The 25,210-nt window shown below is 52.6% G+C and overlaps 3 protein-coding genes and 1 pseudogene across 3 annotated transcripts in view; 3 read left to right on the top strand and 1 right to left on the bottom strand.

The window, feature by feature from the left end:
- Positions 1 to 1,611: 1,611 nt before the first annotated feature.
- LOC128819057 (feather keratin 1-like) lies at positions 1,612 to 2,287 on the bottom strand. Its single transcript, XM_053998982.1, has 2 exons — positions 2,163 to 2,287; positions 1,612 to 1,972 (listed from the first exon to the last, which is right to left on the bottom strand). Exons 1-2 carry the CDS (start codon positions 2,285 to 2,287, stop codon positions 1,612 to 1,614), a joined length of 486 nt encoding a protein of 161 aa, XP_053854957.1.
- Positions 2,288 to 4,007: 1,720 nt separating this feature from the next.
- Positions 4,008 to 4,687, top strand: LOC128810436 (feather beta keratin-like; annotated as a pseudogene).
- A 3,444-nt stretch (positions 4,688 to 8,131) lies between these two features.
- Positions 8,132 to 8,775, top strand: LOC128819157 (feather beta keratin-like). Its single transcript, XM_053999114.1, has 2 exons — positions 8,132 to 8,164; positions 8,352 to 8,775. Exon 2 carries the CDS (start codon positions 8,372 to 8,374, stop codon positions 8,723 to 8,725), a length of 354 nt encoding a protein of 117 aa, XP_053855089.1. The 5' UTR covers positions 8,132 to 8,164; positions 8,352 to 8,371; the 3' UTR covers positions 8,726 to 8,775.
- An 8,119-nt stretch (positions 8,776 to 16,894) lies between these two features.
- The window catches only part of ARHGAP39 (Rho GTPase activating protein 39), a 106,318-nt gene continuing 98,002 nt past the window's right edge, over positions 16,895 to 25,210 (top strand). The window contains exon 1 of the mRNA XM_053999463.1: positions 16,895 to 16,961. Within this exon, the coding sequence (XP_053855438.1) occupies positions 16,951 to 16,961 (11 nt within the window). The 5' untranslated portion in view covers positions 16,895 to 16,950. The remainder of the gene's footprint in view (positions 16,962 to 25,210) is intronic.

The raw sequence follows: 25,210 nt of genomic DNA on the forward strand, positions 1-25,210 counted from the left end.
CCCTGTTCTCCACACAGGGATGTGGAGCCGTTAACTACAACTCTTTGAGTGAGACCATCCCGCCCATTCCTTACCCACCAAATGGTCCAGCCATCAACTCCACATCTCTCCGGCTTAGAGACAAGGATGTTGTCTGGCACGGGAATAAAGGACTTGCACAAGTCCAGGTACAGGACACTGGCATCTATTCCCTCATCCACCCATGCTGGAACAGATACCAACTCATCAAAGCTCCTGCCAAGGTCAGATGGGCACGGCCTTGGGAGCAGGATGTGGAATAGCAGAGCTGTGGGAAGCAAAGCGTTCCCAACCTCGGGACTCACCAGGCTGTGCCAGGCAAGAGCAGCGAGCCTGAAAAATGAAAAATGCCCCAATGTCGTGGGCAATGGCTGTCCCAAACCTTCAGCCACGGATCATCCTTGAGGCCATGCTCTGGATACCCCTCACCAGAGCTTTGTCTTCCTTGTTCCCAGTAACACAGAGATTATCAGAGTTCTCCAAAACCACCAGAGCAGAGCAGAGGGGCAGCACCTGCTGCACCTGGATTGGAGCAATCCCAAACATGCAGGATAAAGGCTGGGTGATGAGGGGATTGAGCCCAAGGAGGAGCACTTGGAGAGCTTGTGGATGAAGTAATGGACATGCCCAGCCACGTGAATGTGCCGAACAGAAACCCTGCTCTGCCCTGGGCTCATCCCCAGAGCATGGGGGGCAGGTGAGGAGTCAGAACTGATTCTGCACCACTCTGGCGAGACTGGAGATGTGTGTTCAGCTCTGGGAGCTGGAAAAAAGGAAGACATGGACCTGCTCAACCACAGCGGGACATAGCCCTGGAAGATAATTATGGGCAGGGGCAACTGGTGTCCATAAAAATTGAACACACCACCCACAAGGAGTTTGCGGCAGAGGCAAGGAGAGACCCGCATTCGTGTGTCCAGGTTTGTGTTTCAACAGCTGGAGGGGTTGTGTGATAATGCACTGGAAGAGCAAAGTGTGGCAGTGAGTAGTGGAACAGCAGAAATAAGAACTAAGAGTGATCTTGGTACACTTTTTCACCCACCCCAGTGGCCTCTACAACCCTGGCGTAGTGCTGAGTGGGACTGGAAGAAGCTTGGGAGAAGAAAGAAGGAGTCATCTGAAGTAGTGATGCAAGAAAACTTTATTGAGGTAGAAGGGTGAAAACTCAGGAGCAGCCAGTGGGAAGGAGCTGGTCTGAGGTGCAAGGACGGCGACCATTAGCCAAGGTCCCTTCCTTTGGTGAGGTTTGGCCAGAGCATCAAGGCCTTCCTGGCCTGCAATGGGAGCAGCCCAGCAGAGGTGCCAGATGGTCTCTGGCTTGGGACAAGGGGTTTGTCCAGAGGGGAATGGAGACATCCAAAGGAGGAATGGATCCAATGGAGAACAGGGAGTGGGAGAAAGCAGGAATGGAGATGGGCCATGTTTGCAGGCAGCTCGGGCTGGCCCTTTGGCTGCTGCCTTGCTTGGTGGCCTGAGAGCAGGAGCTGGAAGTGCTGAGCCCATTTGAGAGCCTTGACCCAGAGTGGCGTCCTCAATGCCTGAGATGTGTTCCAGGGAGTGGGTGGTTGGTGTCAGCGGTGGTGCTGAGGGCCCTTAGCAGATGTAGCCATAGCCCCTTCTGCCATAGCAGCCCAGGCCTCCCAGCCCATAGCCAAATCCACGGCCGTAGCCAAGGCCATAGCCACCAAAGCCACCAAATCCACCAGAGATGGGCTGTCCCTGCACACTGAGCTCAGTGCCCACGGCAGCTGAGGAGGTGGATCCGACAGCAGTGTTCTGGGGGAAGGAGGTCATGATGGGTCCTGGCAGGGTGACCAGCACAGGGGAAGGCTGGATAACGACGCGGGAATCCTGGCATTGCAGGGCACAGGGCTCGTTGCAGCTGTTGGCCAGCGGGGTGGGTCCGCAGGGTCGGCAGAGGGTGTTGCAGGCCATGGCTGTGGGGTGGAGGGTCCTGGAAAAGAGGGGGGTGAGGCAGGGCAGGGGTGAGTGGCACAAGCGGCAGTGATGCAGAAGAGTGAGGGAGTGTGGAGGCTGTTGTGGGGCTGTGGGGAGGTGTGAGGGCTGCTGAGGCTGGGGCTGAGCGTGCTGGCAGAGAGGAACCACGAGTGCAGGAGCAGGAGGTTCAGGGGTTTGAGACTCACCTGGTTGTTGGCAGGAGCAGGAGCAGAAGGAGTGTGGAGAAGTGTGTGAGGGAGAGAGGCTCTGGGCCAGCTTTTATGCTGGTCCTGGAGGGGCGGGACTGCCTTGTCCCATGGCCTTGGGGCATTTTGAGGCAGCAGCTCTTGCCTGGCCAAGCCAGGTGAATCATGAGGTGGGGAGTGTTTTTCTTCATGCAATTCTGCAATTCCATGTCCTGCTCTTGAGGACATGTCCAGGTGACCTTGGGGGCGGCTTTCAATCGGGAGTTGGTATTTGGGTGGACTTGATTGTTCAGTGTTTGTCAAGCAGGGCTGAATAAACAAGCAGACCTCTCGAAAGGTGCAATGTCATCAGTGAGGTCATTTTGTGGCCCTCGTCTGCTGTGGTTTGTGGGTGCCTTGTGGAGACCTGGACTCTGTTCTGTGCCACTGGATGTCCATCAGTCATTGTGTTGTACCCAGGAATGCTGAGGGAGCTGCTGATGTTTTGGGGAGGTCACTCTGCAAAGACTTGGAAGATTCCGCTGCCTGGGAGTGTTTCCTGATGGATGAAAGAGAGCTCCTGGCCTTGTGTCTTGAGTGGGGTCAAGGGAGAGGATCTGGGAAATGCAAGGCTGCTCAGGCTACACTTGTTACAGCGTTACGATCCATTTGGATATTCTAAATTTAAACAACAACCTCATCTGTCATTTAAACTGTATTTCCTGACCTCATTCCGAAATCTAAGAAATAAACAACAAATGGGGCCCATCCCTTTGTTTCCAGGCTTCTCTGTGACATCAATTCCTTTATTCCGCATTCAAGCCGTAAGGTTTCATAATTTATATCCCTCGAGCCTTAGTATTATGTTCCTCTTAGCAAATAACCATTAATTACTAACGGATGGTCAACAACCTCCTCTTTCCTTCTCTGCCATTACTTGGGCATTCCTTTGTGGGATTCTCAGATTCCGCGTTCACCTCTAGAGGCCGTGTCCATCTCACCTTGGCGGCAGCCTTGAGGTGTGCATTTAGAGATGAAATTTTGGTGTTGCGGGGACAGCAGGAAGACGTGACCAAAGCTTTGGAGAACTGAGGCCACCCTGCAGCACTGGCTTGTGGGTGGGTTGTGAAGAGTTGCCACCAGCCTCTCTCAGCCCTGACAAGCTGCTCTGGGCTTTGCAGCTCTTCCCAATATCCAGTGTTGCCCCTTCCACCCCATTCCCTCTCTCCACGCTATTTCCCCAACTGTCAAAGCCTGACTGGAGACGTCACCTTCACCACTGGTCGTGCTCTTGGTGTCCCTCTTGCCTGTAAGGATTTGATACTCAGGGTCTTTTGGATCTTTACTTGGACTGAGTGTGGAGGAGCGAGATCACTCTTCTGGGCATTGTCTGATTGTCAGAAAGAGGATTTGGAAGTTGTCACGGGTTTTTGGAGGCGAGTGTTGCACAATCCTGAACAACCCAGTCGAGACCAGGTGTCCAGTGTGGTGGCCTGAGAAGGGTCTGAATGGCAGGGCCCAGAGGGTTGAGGTCCAGGATGTCCTTTAAAATGGGCAGAAGCTGAGAGAGCTGCGAGTTCTTTCAGGCCAGAGGCAAGAAAGCAAACAGGACACGTTCTCAATACGCCATGGAATGACCTTGGATGACACCCGAGTTCTCCTCAGCTTTGGCTGAATCTTCTACGTGCCCTGGCACGCGACGTCAACAACCATACACTGGTCTCTAATTCCGGCAGTTAAGAGGTGCCGCCAAGGTCAGATGGACACCGCCCCAAGGGAAGGACCAGAAACTGCAGAATTCCAGGAAGGAAAACACTCCCCACCTCAGGACTCACCAGGCTGGGCCAAGCAAGAGCTTCTGCCTAAAAACTGCCCCAAGGCCATGGGACAAGGCAGTCCCGCCCCTCCACAACCAGCATAAAAGCCAACCCAGAGCCTCTCTCCCTCACACACTTCTCCTGACGCCTTCTCCTCCTGCTCCTGCCAACAACCAGGTGAGCCTCAAACCCCTGAACCTACTCTACCCCTGGCCCTTCTCTTCCAGCACGCTCAGCCCCAGCAGCCCTCACACCTCCCCACAGCCCAACAAGAGCCTCCACACTCCCTCACCCTCCTGCATCACTGCCCTCACACCCCCAAGCCCCTGCCCTGCCTCACCACCTTCTCTTCCAGGCACCCTCCACACCTCAGCCATGGCCTGCAACAACCTCTGCCAACCCTGCGGACCCACCCCGCTGGCCAACAGCTGCAACGAGCCCTGTGCCCTGCAATGCCAGGATTCCCGCGTCGTTATCCAGCCTTCTCCTGTGCTGGTCACCCTGCCAGGACCCATCATGACCTCCTTCCCCCAGAACACCGCCGTCGGATCCACCTCCTCGGCTGCCGTGGGCACTGAGCTCAGTGTGCAGGGACAGCCCATCTCTGGTGGATTTGGTGGCTTTGGTGGCTACGGCCTTGGCTACGGCCGTGGATTTGGCTATGGCTGTGGCTATGGGCTGGGAGGCCTGGGCTGCTATGGCAGAAGGGGCTACGGCTACAACTGCTAAGGGCCCTCTGCACCACTCCTGACACCACCAGCTCTGGGCTCTGGCAAAAGCTCCTGCAAGCAAAGCACCTCGGCTGATGGTCATCCTGCTTGCAGCTCACTCTGGATCCCTTCCATTTCATTCTCCTGTCTCTTCATTCTCTTGCTTCAATAAAATTTTTCTGCATGGAAGCCTGAGATCCCTCCTGTTTCTTTTTGAATTCTTGTGGTCTCACATCCTCACCCAGCACAGTGCCAGGGCTCAACAGGAGTTTGGTTAAAGGAAAAGGGGCACAAGACTTTTCTCTAGGAAATACGTTCGGCAATATTTAACAGAGCCACCACCGTCATTAACAAACACCTGCAAAGGAAGCAGAGAAGGGGGGGGGAATCTTCCAAAATATTTTACCAGCCAAACGCCTGCTGTACCAAAGGCTTTGACACATTATTGCTCTCCTGCTCATGGCTCTGGCAGCACACAAACTCTCTTCCCAGCAGGACCCTCTGAACAAGCAATCAGAAAATCTCCCACTTGGGCAGGAACTCTGGAGCGCAAGTCCTTCATTCCCTTCAGCTCAAGCAGGCCCAGCAAGAGCGGAGTTTCCCAGCACCACAGACAGTTCACGTTTTGATCTCCCAGCACGGCCGCTTCCCCTCTGCGACCAAGCTCACACTGAAAAATCCGTGCTTTCTTTTCCCACAGAATTCCATCTGTTTTCCCTTGTGCTCCTGCCCTCTTGTCCTCCACGTGTGCACTGCAGAGAACAGCCGGGCTCCCTCGACTTCATCTTCTGCCATCAGAGATTTGCACACATTGATGGCTGGGAGTCCCAGCTCTCAGCCTCTCCTCTAGGACAGATCCTCCTTTAGAGCATTGCTGGCCCTGAAATGGTCTGGATTCACTAAATTGACTTCATTTCCACACCGGGCTGGCCAGGGCTGCCCACAACCCCTCACATGTGACCCCACCCCTAAACAGACAGCAAGAATCCCCTCTCCCTGTTTGGTCATAACAATATTCCAGATCCTGGACACTTGAGGTCTCTTCTCCCATGATGGCACGGAGAGAACTCCGGCTCCATTTCGCCTCAACCACAACCACAAAGGCTATTTTGGACAAGAAAACAATTGTTCCAACTGACACTCAGACATTTTATCCCATCCAGGATGACTCCCTCCCACCAAGAAGCAGGGCTTGGCACCTGTCCTTGCTGAGCTCCAGCGGATGTCCAGGACCACTCAGGCTTTCAGCGTTGGCCAAAAGGATCCAACTCCCGGGCTACAAGCACTGGGGACTTTGGGACACTGACCACAAGTCTCTGGGCCCAGTCTTCAGAGACTTCTCAGGCCACCACGCTGGTCACTGAGACAACTCGGGCTTGCCTGGTCGTGTCGGGATCTGTGATATTTAAATACTTCCAAGATTGTAGAAAGTCTCTGTCTTTCAGCCCTGCTGCCAAAGAAGGAGTCTGCCAAAGAAGGAGTCTGTGCTGGTTCTCAAGGTTGTTTATTTCTTCTTTATCTAAAGTATTTTCTCTCTGACCTGCAGCAGGTCTGTCTCACAGGACAGCGTGCAGGGCTCTGCCCCTCAAGTGGGATGTTACAAACATTATATGCTAGAAACTACGTGAGCTATATTTACAATAACGTGCCAATATCTATCACCCATGTTGAACGGTGTGTCCCCAGCCTAAACCAATAGAAAAAATGCCAACACCACAGTGAGACACGGGAGGGCATGAAGAAGGAGGAAAAGGACAAGGCACGCCCAATTTTCCTCCATCTTACCCCCTTTGAACCCCTTATCTAGAACCCTAAAATTCTACTTTTGCACCCATGCCACACTAATTGCTACTTATATCAAACACTCAGAGCTTGTAATTAATCCTGTAAGATTGAAAACTCTTTTCCATGGACAGAGATCAGAGACAGCATCTCTCGGGGCTCTGTACAGGGGGATTTCTGACCCCTGCCAGGGTCCCAGACCTTCCAGGGCAGCCAGAGAGGGATGTCCTGGATTCCCACGATTGTTGAGGATCATGCAATGCTTGTCTCCAAGAACACTGCACAACCTCCAAATCCTCATTCGGACCATCAGGTGCTGCCCAGAGAAGTGACCTCACACCTCAGCCCAAGTTGGGACCTAAAATTCCCTGGATATCAAAACTGTAAAATCAAGAGGGGTACACAGAAACCCGAAGAGCACAACCAATATGAAAGACAAGGTTTAATGTCAGGGCTTGCCCGACTGGGGAAACGCAGAGAAGAAGGGAATGTGATGGAAGGGGCAGCAGCAGATACTTGGAACAGCTGCAAAGCTCAGACCAGCCTGGCAAGGCTGAGAGAAGCTGGGGGCAACTCTTTACAACACACCCACAAGCCACAGCACACGAGGGCCACGGGATGACCTAAATGATGACACCCCAGCTTTCCAAAAGTTTTGGTCACGTCTTCAGCCTGCCCTGACGTGAACCATCAACAGCAGAATTTGGTCGCTATAATTTGCAGTTAAAAGAATTAAAAGCTGCCACCAAGGTCAGATGGACATGGCCTCAGGAGAGGGACGTGGAATCACAGAATTTACAAAGACACACCAGAACCATGAGAGGGGAGGGAAGAGGATCACACTGACTGCCCGTTAGTAATTATTAGGTTTTGTAGAGGGACACAACACTAACATCTACAAAACACGAGTTATGAAACCTCGTGGCATGAATGCGGAATGAGAGAATTGAGGTCACAGCCTCGGCAAAAAGGGATCGAGCACAGGTTTGTTGTTTACTGGATTTCTAAACCAGGTCAAGGAATGCACTTTAAATGACAGAGAATGCTGTCATGTAAATTTGAGAAAAACAAATGGACCCAAACATTGGAACAAGCTCAGCCCGACCGTGCTCTCATTTCCCAGATTCTCTCTCGATCCCACTCAAGACACAAGGCCAGGAGCTCTCTTTCATCCATCACTAAGAACTCTCAGGAACCTGGACCTTGCCAAGCTGTTCCAGAGTGACCTCCCCAGGACACCAGCGGCTCCCTCAGCATTCCTGGGTGCAACAGAACAACTGATGGACATCCAGCAGCACAGAACAGAGTCCCGGCCTTCACAAGCCACCCACAAACCACAGCACACGAGTGCCACAAAATGACATCACCGATGACGTTGCAGATCTTCAGGGCTCTTCAGGGCTGTTTATTAAGCCCTCCCAGAAACACATTGAACAATCACATCCACGCAAACACCAAATTATTGAAGTTGCAGCCAAGGTCAGATGGACACAGCAACAAGTGCTAGTCACGAAACTGCACAATTGTGGGAGGGAAAAACACTCCCCACACAATGACTCACCAGTAACAAAAGAGCTGCTGCCAAAAAATTACCCCGAGGCCATGGGACAAGGCTGTCCCACCCCTCCAGAACCAGCATAAAAGGCAGCCCAGAGCCTCTCACCCTCACACACTTCTCCTGACGCTTTCTCCTCCTGCTCCTGCAGACAACCAGGTGAGCCTCAAGCCCCTGACCCTCCTGCTCCTGCACCCCTGGTCCCTCTCTTCCAACAGGCTCAGCCCCAGCCTCAGCAGCCCTCACGCGTCCCCACAGCCCCACAACAGCCTCCACACTCCCTTTCCCTTCTGATGCCCCTTGCGCCCCCACACCTCTAACTTACCTCATCCCTTCTCTCTTCCAGGGACTGTCCACACCTCAGCCATGGCCTGCAACACCCTCTGCCAACCCTGCGGACCCACCCCGCTGGCCAACAGCTGCAACGAGCCCTGTGCCCTGCAATGCCAGGATTCCCGCGTCGTTATCCAGCCTTCTCCCGTGCTGGTCACCCTGCCAGGACCCATCATGACCTCCTTCCCCCAGAACACCGCCGTCGGATCCACCTCCTCGGCTGCCGTGGGCACTGAGCTCAGTGTGCAGGGACAGCCCATCTCTGGTGGATTTGGTGGCTTTGGTGGCTACGGCCTTGGCTACGGCCGTGGATTTGGCTATGGCTGTGGCTATGGGCTGGGAGGCCTGGGCTGCTATGGCAGAAGGGGCTATGGCTACAACTGCTAAGGGCCCTCAGCACCACCCCTGACACCAGCCAAACACTCCCTGGAACACATCTCAGGCATTGAGGACGCCTCTCTGGGCCAAGGCTCTCAAAGGGGCTCAACTCTTCCAGCTCCTGCTCTCAGGCCACCAAGCAAGGCAGCAGCCAAAGGGCCAGCCCGAGCTGCCTGCAAACATGGCCCATCTCTATTCCTGCTCTTCTCCCACTCCCTGCTCTCCATGGACCCTTTGGATCTCTCCATTTCCCTCTGGACAAACCCCTTGTCCCAGGCCAGAGACCATCGGGCACCTCTGCTGGGCCGCTCCCATTGCAGGCCAGGAAGGCCTTGATGCTCTGGCCTGACTTCTTGCAATCAGAGGATCTGTGCTGATGTTTGTCCTCTTGCACCTCAGACCAGCTCAATTTTATTTAATTTTCCTGCTTTTTACCTTTTTTTTTCTTTTTGCCTCAATAAAATTTCTCTGCATCCTAGCCTCAGATGACTCCTTTTTCCTTCGTCTCCCAAGACTGTTCCAACCTCTCACAGCCTGAATCCAGCTCAATTTTCCATCCCATTCAGCAGGCCTCGGGTTCGGTGTTCACCCTTTTTCCATTCTGGCCAAGCCACTCATCCCAGACATGACCTTCCAAGGTGCCGAGGCTTATTCACCCCATATTTCACCCCAAATATTTCACCCCAAACAACTTTTGGTGAAATTTTTCCTTCCTTGTTGACCATCTTCCTTCCCTAACACCACTCAAGATCCATAAGGAGAAACAGAAAGGAATTATGGAGACAAGGGGGGGAAGGAAGAGGAGGGAAAAGAAGCGGAAAAAACGCATTATTCCTTTCCATGGGTTCAGCACGGACTTCAACGTCCCCGTTTTTTGCAGGAAGTTAGAAATATTAAAAGGAAAGGCCTCATAAATTCAAACCTGCTCTCCTAAAATCAGTGGCTGGCCTTGTCAAGCCAGCACTTTGCAAGCTCCCATGTGAAAGCAATCCTGGTGTGGGCAGTTCGTTAGCATAACAATCTGTTCCTGGGTGAAAAAAAACAACCAGCACCTGTATAAACTGTTTTTACACCTTTAGATAGAAAAATCAGAGCTCTCTCTCACAAACAACTTTTCCTGCACGTACACACCGGGGGGGTTTGAGTGACCAATCAATACATGGTAGCACCTTGTTAATAATCAATAAACTGGCAAGAAATTACTAACCAATTGGAGTCTGTAAAACTGGATAAAAGCGAGTTACGTGAATTTAAAAAATGGGCTTTTTCCACCACTGAAGAAAATGGAGTTATAAAAACATGTTATTTTCCAATACCCATTCCATAACCTGTAAAGCACCGACCAAACGGGCTCTGGCCCCTTTTCCACAGGGACCATCACCCTCCGAGGCATCTCCTGTGTCCTGCGCTGAGGAATGGCAAAAGAATGGCCACAAAAACCATCCCGTGCCTCACTTCCATCCCTGGAAGTGCTCAAGGCCAGGCTGGGTTGGCTTGAAAACAACTTCCTGTGGTGTTGGAAATAATTTGCTTTGGAAACTTCAGCGATTTAGTGACCCAGAGACCGGAAAAATCGTGGATGAGTAGAGGGAATCATCTTGAGACCCTACACACAGGAGGGGCTCAGCCTGGACAAAAGAAGGCTCGGGGGGAACCTTCTGGAAGGAGGGTGGAGCCAGGTGGGGGTTGGGTTCTGTTCCCAGGGAACAAGGGAGAAGAAGAACTGGTGTCAAGTTGTGCCAGGCGAGATTCAGTTGGATATTAGGAAAAATTCCTTCCTGGAGAGGGCTGTCCAGCCCTGGCACGAGTGCCCATCCCTGAGAGGGATCAAGGTCCATGTGAGTCTGGCACTTGGGGACTGGAGAGTCGGACTCGGTCTCAGGGGGGCTTTCCCAACCTCAGCAATTCCACGATTCTACACCCCTGTGGAAGGTGATTCCGAGATTTCAATTCCTTACAGTAAATACAGAACCAGTTTTGCCAGCTGGAACCTGTGGCTCGGTCCCTCTTCTAATTGTGGCCAATCCTAATGAACTACTTAATTGATAAGAACGATAAGCCAGTGATAAGACAACGATAAGCCAACGATAACCCCATGATAAAATGCCACTAAGCCTTCTTAACCCTTCGTTATCCACATAAATAATTCTAAATTAATTCTAATTTGATGTTCCCTTTTATGTCTCATCCATGTCGACGATCTTGGAGGCCTTTCCCAACCACAATAATTTCAGGATATGATTTTAATTAGTAGAGTGGACCTTCCCATCACACCCTATATTGACAAAATATAATGAAATGCAATTTATATTATAAATAAATTTATATTATAAATAAAGTTATATTATAAATTTATATTATAAATAATTTATATTATAAATGTAATTTATATATTATCAGCTTTTGTTGGTGCCTTTGACAGTGAGAGTTGAACCAACTTGAACAATTAATTTCACGACACTTTGGTGTGGAGGTGAAAGTGCTGTTCACCTTTTCCATGTCCTGTGGAATCATGGCCCCTGATTTTCCACATAATAATAATAATAATAATAATAATAATAATAATAATAATACCCTCAAAACCATCTGCAATTGATAAATCCATCAACAGACCCCTGCAAGGAGATGGGGAAGGAAAAATAACCCCATGAAGATTTAAAAAAAAAAAAAAATCCCCAAAACCCTCCTGTTTTAAGTAACTCCATAAAGCCCCACCAGAATAAATCAGAATAAATGCCAAAACCAAACCACCCAGCAAAAGCCTTCTGGGGGAGAAAGGCTGCCAAAAAAAATAGAAAACACCTGGTTAGAAAACTCCACCTAAAGAAATTATTAAGATTGAGCAATGAGCCCAGAAAAAATAGAGGGAAAAAGGGAAAAGGATCGAATTTAACAAAAAGAGGGGGGAAATGGCAAAACCCCACTAAATATAAACTGTGGGAAAGGGGGAAGAACAACGATCCAAAGTTCCTAAAAATGTTGATAACAAGAGCAAACTCTGAATTCTTCCAAAGCAAATCTGCTGGGTGCCACAGACCCCCCCCCAGTTCAGCACCAATTCCATGTCAGAATTCACCATCCAGAGATTCCTTGGACCACGGATCTTGGGTGTTGTCACCTCCTGCTCTCCCTGTCCCCACCCTGACAGAAAGTTTGGGGCAATCCAGAGCACCCAGGTCAGGGAATTCAGGAAGGGTTTGGGTGGGAAGGGAACTTCAAGACCTTTAATTCCAACATTTTGCCTGGGCAGCGACACCTTCCACCATCCCAGGTTGCTCCAAGCCCCATCCAACCCAGCCTTGGGCACTTCCAGGGATCCGGGGGCAGCCACAGCTTCCCTGGGAATTCCATTCCAGCCCCTCACCACCCTCACAGGGAGGAATTCATTCCCAATATCCCAAATTCCCTCTGTTAATTTAAAGCCATTCCCCTTGTCCTGTCACTCCACGCTCTTTCCCAAAGATTTCACTCAAATCAAACTTTTCACGGGAAACAAAGGAAGCAAATCCATCGGCCAGGATCCCTCCAGGATCCCACTGTCAGCATCCCGTTATTCCTGGGGGGCTGCAGCCGACCCTAGGAAGGGAGCCCAAGTCCCTCCACCTTGGAAAAGCCTCTGGAGTGATGGCTCTGCCTAAACCAAATCCCACGGCCATGGAATTCACCTTGCTGGAGAAAAGCTGCCCGGACAAAGGGATTGAGATAATCAGGGCATGGAACCGGGCGGGCTTTAGGGTCCTCCCCGACCCAAACCATTCCGTAAGGATTTAGGAGCCCAACCCGTTCACCTCAACAGGGCGACCCTTTAAAGGGAATTTTCCGGGATTCCTCCTGGGCCTCCTTAGGCCTGTGCACACCAGGACGCTCCGAGCCTTCCTCTCCTCCCAGGTTTCGTTATTCCCTGGCAGGATTGCTCAAGAACCAGGAGAGGACTCAGGCGCAGGCTCTCGAGGACTGAAATTACATTTTCCACTCCCAAAATCAGGTGTTACTCAAGAGGACTTTGTGCCTGAATTCCTGCGGCTCCAGCTCCCAGGTGGGACAACAACAGCATTTCCCAATTTCCCAGCTGGACACGGACACCTTTCGGAGAAGCCAAGCAATCAGAAATGAAGATTTTATATGGATTTAGAAACTACTCAGGGTTGTGTGAACATCAGGAGAGCCAGGAAAGCAAATTCACCAACATGGAAAAAAATCAACCCAAAAAACGCCCTCCAGTCCTGAAGGAGTCTTGTTCTCCAGCTTCATTCCTTAAGGTTGGATTTGGAACAGGCCGGGGGGAGCGGAGAGGGAGCAGCGCGTTAAAAGATGGGATTAAAACATCAGCACTCCAAGATTTGGGCTCTGGAGACGCAGTGGAATAAATGGGATTGGATTTTATTCCCAGCGTGCGCAGCAAAACAGGAAAAAAAAACCATCAGAGCATCACAGAAAAGGTCGCGGTAGAGCGAATGATTTTTACAGCATTAAACACCACGGTGGACACCGGCCAAATCCGATTTCGTTACAGAATTGTGGAATGGTTTGGGCTGAAATGGATCTTAAACTCCTCTCATTCCTCCCCCCTGTCGTGGGCAGGGACACCTTTCACCATCCCAGGTTGCTCCAAGCCCTGTCCAACCTGGCCTTGGACAATTCCAGGGACGGGGCAGCCATAGATTCCCTTGGAATTCCATCCCAGCCCCTCACCACCCTCCCAGGGAAGAATTCCTTCCCAATATCCTGTCTATCCCTGCCCTCTGGCAGTGGGAAGCCATTCCCTGTGTCCTGTCCCTCCATCCCTTGTCCCAAGTCCCTCTCCAGCTCTCCTGGAGCCCCACCAGGCACTGGAAGGGGCTCTGAGATCTCCCTGGATCCAGCTTCATTCCTTAAGGTTGGATTTGGAACAGGCCGGGGGGGAGCGGAGAGGGAGCAGCGTGTTAAAAGATGGGATTAAAACATCAGCACTCCAAGATTTGGGCTCTGGAGACGCAGTGGAATAAATGGGATCGGATTTTTTTCATGGAATGGTTCGGGCTGGGAGAGACCTTCATGATCATCCATTCCCATCATCTCCTTGATGGAAAAGTGGATTTAATTTTTCCACTTTTCCTCTCGTTTAATCGTTGAGGGCGTTTCAGAGTTGTTCCAAGCCTTTATATAACTTAAAAATATTAAAAGACAACAGCCTCACGTTTCCATGGTGACGGAGACAGCGGGAATTCACGGGCTTGAGTCGCTGGCATCTCGTTTTTAATCAAGGTTTAAAAGTCAGAGAAATTCGCTTGCAGCCTCCCTGAAAAGCTCCAGGCAGAACAAAGAGAGGCCGTGTCCAGGAATAGAATCATGGAATGGGGTTTTGGGTTGGAAGGGACCTCGACCACGTCCCCCAAGTGCCGCATCACACCCCTCAGAGGCATCCTGATTTTCCTCTGGAAGCGTCCAAGGCCAGGTTGGACGGGGCTTGGAGCACCCCAGGGTGGTGGGAGGTGTCCCTGCCCATGGCGGGGGGTGGAACTCGACGAAATTCCCTTCCAACCCAAACCATTCCATGATTTGGTGATGGAATGGATCTTCTCGGGTCAGGATGCTTAGAGAAAAGGACAAAGCTGCTCTTTTATTCTGCGCAAATCAGGTTAAATTGAAAAAAAAAAAAAGCACCCAAAAAAAACCCAATCAGCCCAAAAACGAAATGTTTCCAACGTTAAACTTAAAGAGCAACAGGAGCAGGAGGAAAAAAAACCCAAAACTTTACTGACTCACCCTTTCCCAGCCTCCATCCCCATCCATGCACGTCCCAAAGGAGCTCAGAGGAGAAAACCTGACGGGTTTTGGGTCCTTCTGCTCCAAAAAAAAAAAAAAAAAAAAAAAAAAAAAAAACCAAACACGGGCTGGACGTGAGGAAGCTCTCGCAGCCGTGGAAAAGAGAACCATGTGAGCAGCACCCCGGGCACGGCGGAGCCGCCGATCCTGCTGAGACAGCCGGCCAAATTCCTGGAAAAACTGCGAGTCAGGGATTACGCTGAGGCTGGAAAGGGAATAAAAGGGTTTTGTGGTTGGTTTCGCACCGTGACCGAACTTGTCCCCTCCTGGCAAATTGAATTCCCCAAGTTCTGGCCGCGGGGTGAGGGCTGCTCCGAAGGTCTCGCGGTGTGCTCAGCTGTCCCTTATCCTCCCGAAAATTCATTTTTGGGCTTCGTCCTCGGGGTGTGTTGAGTTTTGGGGTGTGCTGATGGACATCGCGGTGAGGGAATGTCTGAGGGAGCAGCAGGAAGGGGGTGGCGGCATCGAGGGAAAAGTTTGGGGTGGGCAAATTTCAGCGGCGAAGCCCCAGGCTGAACAGAGCGGGGCAGCGCTGGGGGGGGGGGGGGGGCGGAGGGGTTGGAGCCTCGCATTTTGGGGGTCTCCATCCCCATCCCAAATGCACCGGGGGAGGGAATAGGACCGTGGATGTGGATGTGGGGCACAGGGGGGTGGGGACACGGGGCCGCAGGTCCCACAGGGTACAGCGGGGTGTTTTGGGATGCTGGGGGACACGGGGGGTAAAGGGGGGGGGGGGGGGGGAAGTGTCACAGACCCCGGGGGGGGGGGGGCGCTCAGGGGCCACACGGTGGCACCGAGGGGTGAAGGTCCCGGGGGGACCCGTGGGTGCCGGGGTGCTGGGGGATCCGCAGGTGTGCGCCTGGCGGAGGTGCACACGGGGCAGCTCCCACGCGTGTTCCTCCCCTCTGCCCGCTTCCTGCGCTTCCCGCGCCTCGGGAAATGCGGGATTACCGTATTTACAAATGTGCGTGCGCGCCGCGGGTACCGTAATTTTTTCCACATGCGCATCGCGCTGGTACCGTAATTTCCATCGCGCATGCGCAGCGTCGCCGGCGTTATGTCGCATGTGCAAAATAGATACCGGATTTTTTTAACGTGCGCATCGGACCGCTACCGTAATTTCCTTTTGCGCATGCGCACTGAAAGGAACGTATTCTAAACGCGCATCACACGGTTACCGTAATTCCAGATGCGCGCGCGCACCACAACCACAGCAATTCTGGTTGCGCACCACACAATTACCGTACCTCGACAGGCGCATGCGCACCTCAAGTACCGTAATGCCCAATGCGAATCGAGCTATTGCCGTGTGTCCAAGAGCGCATGCGCGCACAAGAAGCGGCGCAGCTCCAAATGAGGCTCACGCAGTACCGTATTTACAAATGCGCATGCGCGCCCCAGCCGCCGTGGATCCGGACGCGGTACCGTAATTCCAAATGCGCGCCCACAACTACCGCGTTTCCAAACACGCGTGCGCACCGCGACTGCCGTAATCCCGAGTGCTCCTCCGAGCACAGCTACCGTAACTACAAACGCGCGTCACATTTCAAGCGCCGTGATTCCAAAGGCGCCGTGATTCCAAAGGTACCGTATTTCCCCATGCTCATGCGCATCATAACCACCGTTTCCAAACGCGCCTGCGCGCCATCACTACCGTATTTCCAAGCGTGTATCGCGCCCGCACCGTATCTCGCAGCGCGCATGCGCACCACAACTACTGTAATTCCAACCGCGTATAATACCAGAACTACGGTGTTTCTAAACGCGCATGCGCAGCATTACCGTATTTCCCAAAGAGCAGCACAATGCGCTTGCCCGCCGCGGCTACCGTATTTCCGAGTGCGCATGGCAACACAACTACCGTATTTCCTAATGCGCATGCAACACCACTACTGTATTTCCGAGCGCGCATCACAACACCACTACCGTATTTCCTAATGCGCATCCAACACCACTACCGTAATTCCAAATGCGCGTCGCATACAGCTACCGTATTTTCAAGTACGCATGCGCACAATGAAACGCCCGTCATCGCAGGCGCGCGCCGCCTCTCCGCGGTTACCGTAATTCCCAGAACGCACGCGCACCCATCACCCCCCGCGGGACGCTCTCTCCCCCCCCATCCTTCCATCATTTGAATAGGGGCGTGGTTTCGGGGGGGCAGGCAAGGGGCGTGTCCCCGCGCGTCCCCGCCCCCCCGCGCTGCCCCCATTGGCCGCGCCGCCGTTGTCGCTGGTGACGGGGACGCGGCGGGGCCGCCGCGCTCGGAGCGCGCCGGGAGCGGCCGCGGCGGGCGCGGAGCGAGGAGGGGCCCGGGGGGGGAGGGGGGGCGGCTCGGGGTCGGTCACGGGGGTGGGGGGGGGGGTGGCCATGGGAGCCCGGACCGGGACCGGCGGCGGCGGCGGCCAGCGGTAGAGCCGCCGGGGATCATGGCGGAGAGGTGAGAAGCGGCATCGCGGCGGGGAAAAGGGTGGTGGGGAGTGGGGGGGGGGGGGGATTTGGGGAGGGGGGGGGTCCAAACCCCATCCCCAAACCCCCTTTGGGCACCCCTTCCTGCATCGCCCTCCTCTTCATATGGCGCCTGTGGGGGTGACCCCCCCCATCTTTGAGGTGCCCTTGGGGGGGGGCTCTTTACCCCCCCCCCATCACCACTTTGGGGGGGGGTCTCAGCCCTTTTTTTGGGAAAGGAGGTGTTCCCCCCTCCTCTGGCTCCCTTCCGGGGGCTCCACTTCGATTTCGGGGTGCTGGGTGGGGGCATCCCCACCTGCGCTGCGTCCAGGTGTTGGTTTGGCTGGAGAATTCCAAACCCCCCTCCCAAATTTTGGTGCAGGGAGGGAGGGCGTGGGGGGGGGGCTGGATGCGCCCACCTGGTTCCCCGTGGCTGCAGGAAGGGGATGGAAAAAGGGGGATGGAGCTCAACCCCACCCTGGATTTCGGGGAGAATTGGGAAAGGAGTCGGGGCGGGGAGGGGGGGGGGATTGGATCCCATCCTGCTCCCGGTGGAGGGGCTGGATCCCACCCAGCTCCCTTTGGAAGGGGTTATGGAGGGGCTGGATCCCACCCAGCTCCTCTCCAGGGGGTTTTATGATCCCATCCTGCTCCCCCTGGCCGGGGTTGGATCCCTGTTCCCTGGTTCATGGAGGGGCTGGATGCCACCCTGACATCCTGAGAGGGGTTTGGAGGGGCTGGATCCCACCCTGCTCCCTTTGGAAGGGTTAAATCCCACCCTGCTTCCCTTTTCGGAGGGGTTTGGAGGGGCTGGATCCCATCCTGCTACTCACAGGGGATTTTATGGAGGTGCTGGATCCCACCCTGCTCCCTATGGAAGGGTTAAATCCCACCCTGCTTCCCTCTTTGGAGGGGTTTTGGAGGGGCTGGATCCCACCCTGCTCCTTAAGAAGGTGCTGGATCCCACCCCGTTCTCCTTGAGGGGTTTCCTGGAGCTGCTGGGCCCCATCCTGCTCCCTCCAGAGGGATTAAATCCCGTCCTGCTTCCCTTTTTTGGGTGGGGGGAGGGGGTTGGAGGGGCTGGATCCCATCCTGATCCATATGGAGGGGCTGGATCCCATCCTGATCCATATGGAGGGGCAGGATCCCACCCTGCCCTTCCTGAGAGGGATTTGGAGGGGCTGGATCCCACCCTGCTCCTTCGGAAGGTGCCGGATCCCACCCTGCCCCCTCCGGAGGGGTCAAATCCCACCCTGCTTCCCCTTTTTTGGGAGCGTTTGGAGCTGCCGGATCCCATCCCGCTCCCCATGGAAGGGCTGGATCCCACCCTCCGGAGGATGGGGGGGTGTGTGTGTGGTGGGGGGGGGGGGGGTGGTTTAAATCCCACCCTCCTCCCTCGGAAAGGTGATGGAAGGGCTGGATCCAACCCCATCCCGCTCCCCTGCTCGGGATGGGGCCGGGGGGGAGGCGGCTGCTGCCGCCCGGGATGGATCCCATGGGATGCGGGAGGTGTTTTCATGGAGGTGTAAGGTGTGGCAGGGCGAGGAGGGGGGGGGTTGGGGGGCAGCTCCCGGCGGGGAGTGGGTGTGGATGGATGCGGGGATGCGCCGGGAAAGGGGAGCGGGCAGGGATGGAGCCGGGTGGGATGGAGAGGAGGGGAGGGGGCTGCAGCGGGATGCGCAGCGCCGGAATTTGGGGCGGGGATCTGGAGGATCAAATCCGCTGGTTTTGGAAAGGTGGAGGGGCAGAGTTGTTTGGGATTTATTTTATTTCACGAGGATGACGGAGCCGCCGGTTCGGGATTTTGGTTTGTTTTTTTTTTTTTCCCCTCCCCACCACCTCTTCTTCCCTTCGCCCTTTCCCCCATTCCTTGCATTTCCCTCCGGCTGCGAAAACTGCAGGATGGGAGTGGAGTTATTTATTTATTTCCTCGCTTATTTATTTCCTCATTCATTCGTTTATTTCCCCATTTGCTTATTCCCACCCCTTATTTGTTCCCTCGTTTTTTTTTTATTTATTTTTCTCGCTTATCTGTCCCGTCACTCATTTGTTCCGTCATTTATCGAGTCATTTATTTATCCTCTTATTTATTCCCACTTTAATCAACCCCTTGAGTGACCTCTACGGAGAAATCCGCAGCTGCTCCGCGGCTCCGGAGCCTCACCTGGCACACACAGCTGGGTGGGATTAAGGGGGGAAAAACACCAAAAAAAACCCGAAAAAACACATTTTCCATAGAAAATTTATGGATTTGGGATGTTTGGAGGGAGCAGCAGGTGGCTCGGGCAGGGTTGGAATTGGGATGTGGCGCTTCCCTCCGTGGCCCATCCAGGGATCCAGGGGTTGGTTGGGCTCCCTCCCCCATGGGATGTCTTCTCCCGGTTGGAAGTTCACCGAATCGGCGGGATTGCGAAATGTGGGGGGCCGGGTTTGGTGCTGCCGATGGTTTTGGGGAAGGGGCAGAGCGGCGGGGTTGGGCCACGGGTGTGGATTCGTTCGGGAATGCGGGACCTCGGGTTGTTTGTGTGGTTTTGCGTTGGATTTTTGGAGTTCTCCCGAGTGTTATTCCATGGGGATTTTAGCGGGGGGGGTGGGGATCGAGGGTTGTATTCCCGCGGGATGGGTGGAGGAGGAGGGAGAGCATCCAGCGGCCTTCCCTTTCCTCCGAAGGGATTTTCTTGGAATATCCTGAATTACAGAATCCTGGAATGGTTTGGGTTGGAAGAGGCCTTAAAGCCCACCTAATCCCACAGGAATCCCACCTAATCCCATATTTCCACAATCCCAGGTTTCTCCAAGCCCGATCGAACCTGTCCTGGAGTTGGAGTGTGGGATCTTGGGGTCGAATTCCAGGCCTAAAAATCCTAAATTTGGGTGAATTTAACTCCAAAAATTGGAGTTTTGTGTCACTGGTGGTGGCACGACTGATCCCACCAGAACCAGGGATGGATTTTCAGGATAATCCCAACATTAATCCCATTGGGAAAGAGCATTTCGGTGCTTCCTTTGGGAAGAAAGGCCTGTGGGGAGGCCCTCGTTTTCCAGGGAAGTCTTTGCTTTTCCCACCCAAATCCTGGATTTTTCCAGCTGCAAATCCACACAATCCAATGTCTGGGCTGTCTGTGAGCCAGATGTCCTCGGGCTGCTCTTTTCCAGAGGGGCTGGAGGTGGGTTCAAAGGGATTTTTGGGAATGTCCCGCTGTGCCGTGGGATTGGCTGCTTGGTGTGGTGGGAGCAACGAGGGGTCAGGGATTTATGGAATTGTTTAGGCTGGAAAAATACCCTTAAAACCATGGAGTTCAACCCTAAAAAGGTTGGAAGGAAAGGGAGGCTCCTGAAGGTTTTCCAAATCCTGACTCAGGTTGTGTTTCCCGATGGGTTTTCCTGATATCCATGAAAATTGGTCAGTTCAGTTTTATCCCGATTTTTTTTTTTTGGAATTTTTTCCATTGGTGCCACTGTTTTCTTGGGACCAGGAGCTGCTTTTTTTACCCTGGATGCAGCCCCAGGTGGTTTTTTATGGATTGTCCAACCTTTGTAGGGTTTCCAGGCCTTTTTATATCGCTGGATCATCCCAAATGATCCACAATCATTTTGAAAGAGGCGTTTCATGGAATTCCAGGCTTCTGGAAAATGCGGGAATGTCGTGCGCGTGTGGTTGGTGGGGCATCGCAACTCCTGGGAACGTGTGGAATGCACTCCGTGAAAAATCTCGTCCTGTGGGCCACCAAATCCCTTCTTTAGAGGGACGTTGGAGAATTCCTGATGCATCCCATAGGTCCTCCCTATGGATAATCCTGATGTTCCCAGGTAGAGCTCCAGGGAAGGAATTCCCTCAACTTTGTGCTCCTTTAAAGCTTCCCCCCCACCCCATTTCCCAGAAAACTTGGATGAACCCGTAGTTCTTTACCTGGATTTGATGGTGACCTACTTAGGCCTTGATCCCAAAATTCCAGGCTTTTCAGGACTCCTTAAACCATTCCCAGGAAACCAAAGCTTTGCGGCGCCGTCGTTCCTTTCCTGAGAAGCGATGGATTTTTAGAGTCCCGCCTCTGGGAATTTGGGGGCAGACACCACAAAAAACCCAACCAAATAATGACCCCAAAGCCTTTCAAAAAAAATCCCGGATCCAAACCACAAAATACAGCTGGGAATTCAGGCAGATTCCAGAGTCAAGTTGATGTCAAATCCCGTAAAACCACACGTTCCCTGATGGTGGAACAGAGCCATGGAGGGGCCTGGATTTAGGGGAGGGATCCCAAATCATCGGATCTGGGATTTTTTGGGGCTGTGCTTTGGCCGCTGTCGCTGTTTTATGGGGGTTTCATTCAGGAATGTTTGCTCCGGATGATAAATATTGGTGGGAATTTCGTTTAGATGATCAAGATTTGGTTAAGATGATTCCAAAGTTTTTCCGGTGACCTCTTCCTTAAAAAAAAAAAATCCTTTACATTGCCATTCCTTGCTCTGCCCCTGGATTTAGGAGAGGGATCCCAAATCATCTGGGATTTTTTGGGGCTGTGCTTTGGCTGCTGTCGCTGTTTTATGGAGGTTTTCATTCAGGAATGTTTGCTCCGGATGATAAATATTGGTGGGAATTTCGTTTAGATGATCAGGATTTGATTAAGATGATTCCAAAGTTGTTCCGGTGAACTCTTCCTTAAAAAAAAAAATAAAAATCCTTTAAATTACCATTCCTTGCTCTTCCTCCATCCTCTCCCTCACGCATTTTTGCTCCAGTGATTATTTCCTTACATGCTCTAAATAACGCATTGAACCCCGACCTTTCCTCTTCCTCCTCTGGCTCTTCCCAAAAATAAACATTCCGGCTGGAATTTATTTCTTTCCCCCCCCCCCCCCCTCCACTTTCCAACTCATCCATGCTGGCTATTTTTAATTCCAGCCGCCAAGAAGGGTTTGAGGGATAAATGTGCTCCAGGTGCTGAGGGGAAGAAGCGGAGCGCTCCAGACCTGCCAGTGCCCTTGGGAATTCGTTGTTATCTCTGAAATTGCTCCCAGGGATCCCCAAATCCTGGGATTTTGGTTTTTTGTATTTTTTTTGGTTTTCCAGCTCCTGAAAGGATCACATTGTGCTGTTCCAATGGGAAGTGCCTCCCATGTCTCAAATTCTTCGCCCCTCGCTCTTTCCTTGACCTTCACAGATCCAGGGATTTGGTTTATTTCCTTCCTCCTGCTCCTGCCCTTTAAACATTCCCACATCCAGCTCCTCCATCCTGATTTTTAGGGAATAAACCCACCAATCCCATTTTTTTTTTTAGCGAGCTAAAAACGTCACCCTGACTTTTGGGAAGCTGGGTACCTCCATCTCCATATTCCCGAGAGGAAAATAAATCTTATTTCCAGTTTGTTTTTTTTTTTCCAAGTCTTTCCCAGCAATAAACGGGAAGAGGCGGTGGAGTGACCCGGTGGTGTCGTTCCAAGACCAGGATCCGCTGTTCCCACAGGGAAGGACGTGGAAATTTCTGATTGTTGAGGAAGGTCGCGTAAGACTTGGAGCAAATGAGGCCTGGAATGGACTCACAGAGGGAGGAGGTTTTGCTTGTTGGATTTTCCTGGCAGGTGGGATCCTGGCAGGTTTTATTCCTGGCTGGAAGTCTGGGGTTCTGGGTTGGAGCAGAGCTTTCGGAATGGTTTGGGTGGGAAGGGGACCTTCAAGACCACCCATGGGCAGGGGCACCTTCCAAAATCCCAGGGAGCTCCAAACCTTGGACACTTCCAGGGGATCCAGGGGCAGCCACAGTTTCTTTGGGAAAATTCCATCCCATCCCCTCACAGGGAAAAATTCCTTCCCGATATCCCATCTATCCCTGCCCTCTGGAAGTGGGAAGCCATTCCCTGTGTCCTGTCCCTCCATCCCTTGTCCCAAGCCCTTCTCCAGCTCTCCTGGAACCCCACCAGGCACTGGAAACATCTCCGAAGTTTTCTTCCCTTCTCCAGGTGAACACCCCCAACCCTCTTCCCGTTTTCCTGGGATTTCGTCTCCTGGGCCACAGCTGCCTTCGCCCACGCTGTCCCTTTATTCTTCACCTCCAAAAAGCACGGAAAAACCCGTGGATTGAGGCACGGCTCCTTCCTTACGGTCTTTTCCCTACGGAAATCCCGCGCACCCGATCCCTTTGCGCCGGGGCCGTGTTCCGGCGGGTTCTGGGCCGCCTCTTCCCGAGGTGCTGACGTTTCCCTGCTGGCCTCGTTGTGTTTTTATTGACCTTCCCTCTCTGCTCCGTGCCGGACTGGAAATGACTTCCAGCAGGTCCGCGTTGTCGGGAAGGACGTTGGAAAACGTTGCCGTGGGAAGCGCCGCCACGGAATTACGGTCGTCTTTACTGATCTTCCTTGCGCGCTTCACACCCGGCTGGGAGAGGTCATGGAAAAGCATGGAAAAGTGCAATTATGGGATGGAAATGGAGGGGGGTTTTCCTGTCTGGAAGAGGAGGATGGACATATGTGGAATAACGTGGGAATTTCTGTTGCTTTGGAATTTCAAGCCACCGTCGGTCCTGGGTGCTGGGACCGCTGAAGTCATGGAATCATGGAATTGGGTTGGATGAGGATGTAAAGATCACCCAATTCCACCCCCTTTGCCATGGGAAGGGATAATTCCTGCTCTCCCAGGTTGCTCCAACCTGGCCTTGGACACTTCCAGGGACGAGGCAGCCACAGCTTCTCTGGGAATTCCATCCCAGGTCCTCACCAGGCTCCCAGAAAGGAATTTCTTCCCAATATCCCACCTAACCCTGCCCTCTTGCCTCCATTCCCCGTTATCCTGTCATTCCATGCCTTTTCCCAAAACTCTTTTGGGAAAACTCCTTCCCAGCTTTTTTTTGGGATGTCTTTGGACTCTAAATCCTTTCAAAGGCTCCAAGTGAAGCTGTCCCTGGATTCCGAGTTCCAGGTGGGCTCGGAAGGGAAAACGCTGCTCCTTGAAGAGCCCGTCTTCCTTCTTTTCCATATTCCAGGGTTATTTTTGATCTTTTTGGTGTCTGTTTTTAAATTCCTCGCCCTCAGGGATGCACCCCAAGCTGCCCCAAGCACGGACACAGGGATTTGGTGGATCTATGGATGCATCCTCAAATTTACTGGGAATTAAACTGCCTCTTAGGGGTTTCCTGGATCCATTTTTTGACCTGGACTTGGATTTTCTGGATGCTTCCTAAGGTTCTTTGCTCCCTAAAATCCAAATGGTGCATCCGTGGATCCATGTCCTCTCAAAGACACGGAAAGGAGGAATTTCATGGAGCCCTTTCCCAGTTGGGCTGCTTGGGAAAAAAAAAAAAAAAAAAAAAAAAGAATAACGGAACAAAAATCATCGGCAAGATTTAACGTAGTCGGAAATATTTGGGAATAATTAGGGAAAAGGGGGAAAAAATAATTTGGAAAAGAGGAAAAATTCCTTTTGGAAGAAGAGGAATTGGATTCGTGCTCACAGATCTCTGACCACTTCAGTGGGCTCTGGGTGAGGTGGGAGGGATTTTCTTCCACTTCCCAGAAAAAATAGTGGGATTTGGGTCGGAGGTTGTTGGCTGAGGCCGCTGGACTGGGAATCGTCCACAGGGCAGGAATTCTTCTTAATCATGGAGTCATGGAATGGGTTGGAAGGGGTTGGACTAAAAACCACCTCATTCCAGCTCCTGCCATGGGCAGGGACACTTTCCCCTCTTCCAGGTTGCTCCAAACCCTCTCCAGCCTGGCCTTGGACACTTCCAGGGATGGGGCAGCCATGGAATTCCCTGGGAATTCCATTCCAGGCCTCTCCACCCTCGCTGTAATAAATTCCTTCCTTAAATCCAGTCTGGATGGATCAGGAATCCTGCTGGGTTGGAGGTCTTGGGTTGCTGATTCCTGTGGGGATGGTGCCAGGACGGGAGTGGCTTCCCTCGGGATTGGTGTGTCCCTAATTAAGTGTGTCTGGATTAAATGGAGCAGTCGGGCAACAAAAAACATGGAAAAGCCTCTTTATTTTCCATTAATTCCACATCAAATTGATTTTCATTGCAACCTCTGCCTCTCCCAAGGAGCAGAGATCGTTCCCTTCCCTATTCCCACCTTCCGTGCCATTTCTGGGAGACGCCGTCGGATCTGTCAGAGCTGTCAGGAAGGAGAAAATTCCAAACTAATCCATCCTTTTAGGAGCCTTTTTCTTTTCCACCCCTTCTTCTCCTGCCTCTCTGGCATCTCCTGAAAGTCACCTTCAGGAATCCATATCGGAGCGTGGGGGTTCCG

This window comes from Vidua macroura, chromosome 1 (assembly GCF_024509145.1).
Source record: "Vidua macroura isolate BioBank_ID:100142 chromosome 1, ASM2450914v1, whole genome shotgun sequence".
Taxonomy (NCBI): domain Eukaryota; kingdom Metazoa; phylum Chordata; class Aves; order Passeriformes; family Viduidae; genus Vidua; species Vidua macroura.